We start from the raw sequence: 8,346 nt of genomic DNA on the forward strand, positions 1-8,346 counted from the left end.
CCATGGTGGACTCCATGCGGGTGTGATTGTGATTGTTATTATATGTGTGATGCACGTTATATGATAATGCATGTTACTATTGCTGCATGTGATTGGAATCATCGTTCTAACACCGTTCTCGCTGAGAACGAGTTTACCGGGTTCAACCCAGGCTACTCACTAAGCAGTTGTGCTTAGCCCTCGTGGTTTTACATTTTTCAGATCACGAGGATTACGCCTAGCGCACGGACGACGACGGCCTGAGAGAAGCAGCATCATGTACGGGATTTTATTTTGAACTCCGGGACTTGTATTCCCGCATTTTGTACGGTTATGTTATGACTTTTCGGACATGTGTTGTTTTGCGATACTGATCGCTTGTATTTTCCGCTGCTTACTCTGGTTTGTTTAAAAATGTTTTTGGATTTCATATTTTTGCTTCCGCATTATTATTTTATTTTATATCGTCCATGTGGCACAGCCCGTATACTGTACACGGGTTACGGGTGTCACAAGATATATCAATCAAATCAATCACCGTGGAATCATTCAACAATTTCAAACAAATTCGTCAATCATCTCTACGTGTATCTCACACGTAGGTAAACAACTCATTCATGCTTGTGTCGAACACGAGGTGCAACAGTCCAAGCAAGATCCTTTGCGAGGACCTCAAGTGATCTTCATACTCATCATCGTTCACCGATATCACGGTTTTCGGTACCGGTTATCCCTACACCCACTCCAGACATCGATCCCCGATGCCGCCGACTGCCGGACGAAGCAGCTCTATGCTAATTCCCCCTCGCCGATCATCCGCCGCGGAAAATACTCATCAGGTCGCGCTCAAGTCTTTCAGAGTATATCCGTACCACCTCGCCGGGGGACACACGCAACTATTCGGGTCTCAGGTTTATTTGCCAATCAACGGGTGACACATGCAAATTCGAAGTCCGTTCCATGGCCAATGGAACATTGGCGCGGTTGCCAAAGAACCGTACTTCCTCGTCACACATTCGGGTGACACACGCAAACCCGAATATGTGAGTCGTAGGATGCCATAACCATCCGTTAGGGAAACGATGGGCCGATTGAAGATCGCCACAATCACAATCACATCTTCGCAAAATGATAATCGATCCAGATCGAATATCATACCGCGAAGATTTACAGTCAAGGTAATCATCGTGATACCATTCAAAAACTCGTCTACAATCACACACTGAACAGTACCCGAACCTACCCGAGTAGTGTCAGTGTTATGCCGTCTACCCTGACAAGGTTCCCCAATCACAAGAAGTCATGCATTATTACTTACCGTATTTGTTCTTATTTATTTTACTTATTTTTTTATGATTTATTTAATATTTTAAATCATCGGTCGATCAAACTACGTTCTGACCCATCCGGATTACCAGTTCGACTCGTCCCGAGATTGATACTTACCCGGTCATATCATTTGGTCTGAACTACGTATGGTCCAGTCCGAACCGAGTTTAGTCATATTTTGGTTAAATTTTGGCTTTAAGGTTAGACCGAGTCGGTCCAATTTCAGAATCGTTTGCCCCATTATTTATTTATTTATTTGTTATTTTTTCATGATTATTATTATTATTATGATTATTATTTTGGCAGCACGGGTTGATCCAGTTTCTGGACTGTACGGTCTTTTTGTTTGATTTATTTATTTATTATTATTATTTTATTATCATTTTTATTATTTTATTTAAAAATAAATTTTCTTTCTCTTTTTTTTTCTCAGGACTGGGTCGGTTCGGATTCAGACCGTCCGACCCAAAATTCACCATTCATTTTTTTTCACATTTAAATTTTTCGTGTTTCTTTGTCTGGAATCTCAGTCTGATCGGTGTGGGACCCGTCTGACCCGGTCCAGACTTTAACGTTATTAAAACATTTAAATCAACACAATAATTCATGGATATAAAATAATCATAAATATTCAATGAGTACGAATCAATAACAAATTTGCACATATACACACAAGTTCCGAAGACAATAAAAATAGAACTTTCGAATCACATCCAAATTCACTCACCTGGACTATGCCGATTATTTTTCGTGACGATAGTTTTTCTCCGGGTTAGATGAGAACCTTTCCTATTATTATTATTATTTTAGGCACTTTTTTTAATTCACCTTTTTTTTTACTATATTCTCTCTCTCTCTCTTATATAGAGAAATCATTATATTTTTTTAAAAAATTATTATATATATATATGCATAGCTTGTTGTAGATGCTAAAAAATGCTTCACGTGGACGGCAACTGCATAAATTGTTAAAATTAACAGTAATTATATATATAATCATCATTTTCATTAAATTTTTTCAGATTCTGTTAACTAATGCACGGATGTATATGGTAGTTATGCTAATTATCTAATCAATACGTTAGATAACATAATTCGAAAGTTTTTAACGAAAATGATTATTATGTATGTAATTATCATTAATTTTAATAATTCGTATAGACATCGGAAAAATTTTGAATTTAAGTGTAATTTTTGTCAAATTAAAAATATATGTATGAAAAGGTCATATTTTGCTAATTTTGCATAAAAAATATCATTTTACCCTTTAAAAAATATTTAACGTGACGATATTTTAGGTAATCAAAACTTTCGGAATAGACAAATACGATATCATTTAATAATTTTATATATCCTACTTATTAGAAATATAATATGTGCAATTTAAAGATTTAAAAACTAATTATATTTTTATAAAAACAATAAAAAACCAAATAGCTATATATTTATTTTATAAAATCGAAATCACTGAACTCGAATATAAACCAATACATCTCTGGGCATCCGCAGCAATGGTGGCGTAAGCACTGCCACATGTGGGGAGGGGCATTCACGTAATAAAGCGGATTAGTGAGCATAAAACAGTCCTTCGACCCCGCTGCAAAAAACTACAGTGAGATCTCCTCGACTTGTTACCGATCAAATGTGGGCCCAGCCTATTTGGGCCTTCGGCAAGGCCTGTTTCATGTTAATGGGCCTAACCCATAACCGGTGGACACAATCTCGGTGCCTTAAAAACTTCAACTATTAGTAATTAAAATAATAAATATAAATAAATGTGAGAAAATTAAATAGAATGAATCTCTTTGGTGCTGTGCTTTTTCTTTTCTCCGTCAAGGAAAAACTTTAGACCACAGAGGAAAATGACGGGAATGCAATGCATCGAGTCCTCCAAAATCACAAAAACATGGATATATATATATATATATATATATATATATATCAACAAAAACATTGAATGGATGGGTTCCTTGTGGGCAATGAATTTTGACGAATGCAATATCTTTGACGGTGTGTGGTGACGACGACTCAGTCAAAACATCATAATCCGGTTTTGGAAAAAAAACAATGCAAAATACTGTCTGTTGATGTCACAACATTTCAATTTTTAGGATAATAAGATCACACGGTGGTTATATTAGTCATAATATTAAATTTATAGTGATCACGTTAAATTATCATAGATACACTTTATATATCACATTAATCATTTGATGAAGTTATTATAAATTATTTAATATTATGAACAATATAACTAACATGTGACTATAGTGTTATTCTGTTTATATGGTAATATATAGAGAAATAATTGTAAAGAAATAATTGTAACAAAATAGAGTATTTTGGATAGGCAGACCACTCACTATGTCTTTTAGTTAATTTGTGGTTACACAATATTATTATTTAAAGAAAAAACAGATGATAAGAAGCACATAGTATTGACTCTTGAGGCCTAGAAACCAGTGACTAGCGTTCGTTGTTTACTCAGTTTCAATTCAATTATCAAAACTTTTTCATTTGAGATTTGATGTTTAATGGGTTTCTTCTTTTTAGAAAACAAAATGTTACTTTGGAAAATTCAATATAATTGTTATTATTCATATTTTATATCTTGTTAAACATAGTTTACCTTACCTTAATTAAACTATTTATCTAATGAAGAACCAAGATTTTGGTCCGTTAATGGTTGGAACTTTCAGAATCTTGTAAAAAAAAAAATATGTGTTCAAGCCATGTACGTAAAAGCAAGTTGAATAATATTTTTCTCAGAAAAAGAAACTATGGGTATTGTAATTACATGTAACTGGATTTAATACAAAAGAGAAAAAATAGAGTTGTGATTAACGTTTTCTCTCCAACACTATCGCTTTGAAATATATTATTCATTTATATATATATATATATATATATATATATATAAGGGAATTGCGTGATCACGGTGAATTTTTAAAAGTATTTTTTTAATTATATAATTTAATAGTAATTTAATTTTGAAATCATAATTCAAAACTTAAATGGACCATTCTTCTATCTTAATGTTATTATCACTAAACAACATTTCTAGATGTGCCGGTCCGAAGACGTGGGTTTTGGTATTTGGACTTTTTAACTTGAGTTCCATATATGGTAGGTCTTCCGTCTTCATGTCATATATATATATATATGCTTTCTATGAAATTCTATGATAAAAGTCTGTCTTCATGTCATATATATACATACATACATATATACACATATATATATATATACATATATTTGCTTTCTATGAGATTCTATGATAAAAGTCTGACAATTGTCCGTCTTCATGTCATCAATGGATAACTTAAAGAGTTATACACGTGTGTCAGTGTGTGTGTATATATATATATATATGTAAATAAACCTTCAAGTTGGTCACACAAAAAAAGTAAAAAGAAAAAAAACACTTGCGGGTTTTAACATTTATATTTTCACAACATCACCAACATAATATACTTAGGAAAAGGTTTCTTGGCGAACACACACACATATATACACACACATATTATAATGATGATGAAGCTAATTCACATGGAGATCGGGGGAAAGGAAAAGATTGAAAAGGACAATTAAATTTTATTATGAAATATAGAAAGAGCTTGTAGACTGACTTGCTCGTCTCCTTTAGCCCTCTCAATAAATATGTCTGCATCTTTGGGTGTTTACTGAACCACAGAAGACTCTTTCTCTTTGGAAACCAAAACCCGCCTCCCTCATATTCGAGAGAGAGAGAGAGAGAGAGAGAGAGAGATGGGGAGGGCTCCATGTTGTGACAAACACAATGTGAAGAGAGGACCATGGTCTCCTGAAGAAGATGCAAAGCTTAAAGACTACATAGAGAAACATGGCACTGGCGGCAATTGGATTGTTTTCCCACAGAAAGCCGGTATACATACAGACATATACATAGTACATACACATCCACGCGGTTCCTTGAAATCTGATTTCATAATCTTTAATGGGTTCTTTTTCCATTTGTGAACACATGCATACACATGGGGTTCTTGAGAGTTTTTCTTCTACGATCTCTACATGGGTTCTTCTTGATCAGACACATTTATGGGGTTTTTTAAAACTTTTTATTTGTCATCTTTGATGGGTCTTTGATTAGATTTTCATTTGAGTTTGGTCATAATATGTATGATGAAGGTCTCAAAAGATGTGGGAAGAGTTGCAGATTGAGATGGTTGAACTATCTGAGACCAAACGTCAGACGTGGAGACTTCACTGAGGAAGAGGACAGGATCATCTGCAGCCTTTTTGCTAGCATTGGAAGCAGGTTTCTTTGTTGTGTTCTTCTTCTCTTTGTTATATAAAAAAAAATAGCAATTTTATTATAAACAGCACCTTGGATATATAAACAGAGATGCAAAGAACATAACTCTCTTTCAGTTCCATGTAAAATCATTGGAAAGAAGTGAGAATTTATGATTTCTAGGGGTTTACTTGCATAGGAGATTAAATTGAATTCAAAATCTTGCAGGTGGTCAGTAATAGCAGCTCATTTGCATGGTAGGACTGATAATGACATCAAGAACTATTGGAACACTAAGCTTAAGAAGAAGCTTATTGCATCCATGGCTCCACCTCTGCTAAATCTACCATCATCATCATCATCATCATCAAGAACAACATCATCTACTTGGCCTCCATCGCCATCAGCAGCAGCAGCATCAATGTCATCACAGTACAACAACAAGATCAGTAGTACTCTTATTCCACAGTACCCATCACTATCAAGCCTCCTAAGCTCCAACACAGCAAGTTATCTCCCACCTCATGAGGGCATGATGATGATGGTGACGACAACAATGGGCCATCATCATCATCATCATCTTCAACAAGAAGACATGGGCAACTTGGTAAATTCACCATACTACAGCAACAGCATCATCATCAATGATGTAATGATGATGAGCCATCAAGAAGAGAGCATGAACCAAAGTACAAACAAAGGTGTAATGGACAGTGATGGAAGTGGGACAAGTACAACAACAGGAGCAGAGAAAATGGATCATAATAACAGTAATGATCATAGTGATGATGGGAAAATGTCATTAAATACATTGGTTGAAGATCATGGTCTGGAGGATATCAAGCAACTGATAAGCAAAAACTACTTGTTTTTATTTGATGACATGAAGATGGATGATAGATAAGTACTTCTTGATCCTGATTCCGACATCCTCATCTGTCCCTTTTCTGTTTTCCACATTTTTCTCTTCCAAATCCACACACACACATATATATCCTTTTATATTTCTACAATGTGTTACATTTTCTTCTTTTTTAAAAAAAATAAATAAATTTGGGATTATCCCACTGTTTATATTTTAAATTCATTTAATTATCATACCGTTTTCACATGGTTTGACCTGATTAATATTATATGGGTATGAATTGACAAATGAACATAATAAAATTTGTTTATAGAATTGATTTTTGTTGTGCTTATTCAGGGTGGTACGTGGGAGAACGTTAATCACTAGACAACTCTAGGTTTGGAAATGTGGAGGTCATAACTAAATTATATTATTTTGTGGAAATTATTTGGCCTATTATTGTTTTTTGTTCCTTTAAAATCAACTTTGAATATTAAAGTGTGATTTTTTGGGATCTACACGAAATTGTTATCAAATCAGTCAATATAACCAAACGGAAAATACCACACCTAATAAATTCCATACAAAAAAAGATGCTCCAATTCAGATATCTTATCCTGCAGCAAATACTCACAATCACGGTTCATCGTTATTCGTCTTACCCGACATTGAAATAAACACGAAGAGATCCCAAGGATAACCGGCCGGTTTAGTCAAGGGTACATTTGGCATTTACGGTATTAAATATTGCATAATAACGTGATCGTTGTTATGTACAGTATATCACAGACTTGGAACAAAGAATGGTTATATACAAAGTCCGATCATAAAAAAAGAATCGAGGAGGATGAGATTAGTGTTCACTCACAAGAAATCCCATTGCAAGTAAACCTTCTCCACGATGCCTCCTCCGGTTCGAACGGCGAGATGTAGCGTTTCCGAGGCCGGAGGGACGCCCCAAAGGTACGGTACAGCCACTGTCATCGTCAGCTTTTCGTGTAATCCTCCTTTGCTCTCCTTTTCCGATGCTACAATCTTTAAGGACAGCACGAGAAAAGAACTGAGTCATAATCCGTTTTTCGGATGCAAGAAGAAGAGAATGATAAAAACATGTTGATACGTACGAGAGGGTCGCTAATATGACCCCAACCGTCAAATTATAGGGCAATTGCTGTTATTATCGATAATCAAAAAGTTTAGACAGGAAACGCAATTTATTTTTTGGTAATATTCCTAATTCTCTAAGCCTATAAGGAATATAGATACAATATATATAGCATACGAAGACAGTTCAATCACATTGATTTCAACCAAATTTTATATAGGGGCCAAAGAATTTAAGAATGACTGAGCGCAAGTCCGTACCTCTCCACCATGTTCTAAAACAGTGTCTTCGACAACATCGCTAAGCATCTCGATAGAGCGGCAGAACCCCAAAATACAAAGCCTTCTCCCTGCATCTAGTCCCTGTGGCAAATGCATCGAGTATTGCATAAGATGATACGCTACAATGGAAGTGTTTTTCTTGTTCAACATGCCCGACGAAGAATTCCTTACATTTGTTGCAGCAATGTCAAACAGAGCTCCGAGGCATAGACCCTGGTGTGGATCCATGTAGTCACTTTCTTGGAACCTTTGAAATCTTTCTGGGGTCTTTAATCTCCATTGTTTCTTCTGTACAAAGAAATACAACAGAATCCTATAGTCACCAATTTCGGTATTGATAAGGATACTAAAAGCTGTTCCTCGGGAATACCATAACTTGAAAAACACATGAAATCGACATGACAAGATGCAACAAGGGAAATGAGTGGCGAGAAATGAAATGCATACATCGGATGACCTGATACGCCGTGGAACCATGTTGCCCCCAATCTGAATCAGCCCATCGGAAGTGAAAAGCGTCACGTCGACAGTT

The 8,346-nt window shown here is 35.3% G+C and overlaps 2 protein-coding genes across 3 annotated transcripts in view; one reads left to right on the forward strand and one right to left on the reverse strand.

Annotated features, from left to right (window-relative positions):
- The first annotated feature begins 4,807 nt into the window (after positions 1 to 4,807).
- LOC104805242 (transcription factor RAX2-like) lies at positions 4,808 to 7,006 on the forward strand. Its single transcript, XM_010529739.2, has 3 exons — positions 4,808 to 5,212; positions 5,476 to 5,605; positions 5,810 to 7,006. Exons 1-3 carry the CDS (start codon positions 5,077 to 5,079, stop codon positions 6,483 to 6,485), a joined length of 942 nt encoding a protein of 313 aa, XP_010528041.1. The 5' UTR covers positions 4,808 to 5,076; the 3' UTR covers positions 6,486 to 7,006.
- Positions 7,007 to 7,136: 130 nt separating this feature from the next.
- The window catches only part of LOC104805233, a 2,206-nt gene continuing 996 nt past the window's right edge, over positions 7,137 to 8,346 (reverse strand). Inside the window, exons 3-6 of one of the 2 annotated variants that reach the window (XM_010529727.2) lie at positions 8,262 to 8,336; positions 7,986 to 8,102; positions 7,794 to 7,895; positions 7,137 to 7,463 (exon numbers count right to left, since the gene is read on the reverse strand). In XM_010529727.2, coding sequence (XP_010528029.1) covers positions 7,293 to 7,463; positions 7,794 to 7,895; positions 7,986 to 8,102; positions 8,262 to 8,336 — 465 coding nt within the window. In that variant the 3' untranslated portion in view covers positions 7,137 to 7,292. Of the gene's footprint in view, positions 7,464 to 7,793; positions 8,103 to 8,261; positions 8,337 to 8,346 lie in introns of both variants that reach the window. The other variant, XM_019201355.1, reaches the window with a different exon arrangement.

The sequence above is a fragment of the Tarenaya hassleriana genome, unplaced genomic scaffold, assembly GCF_000463585.1.
Source record: "Tarenaya hassleriana unplaced genomic scaffold, ASM46358v1 Cleome1, whole genome shotgun sequence".
Classification (NCBI taxonomy): Eukaryota; Viridiplantae; Streptophyta; class Magnoliopsida; order Brassicales; family Cleomaceae; genus Tarenaya; species Tarenaya hassleriana.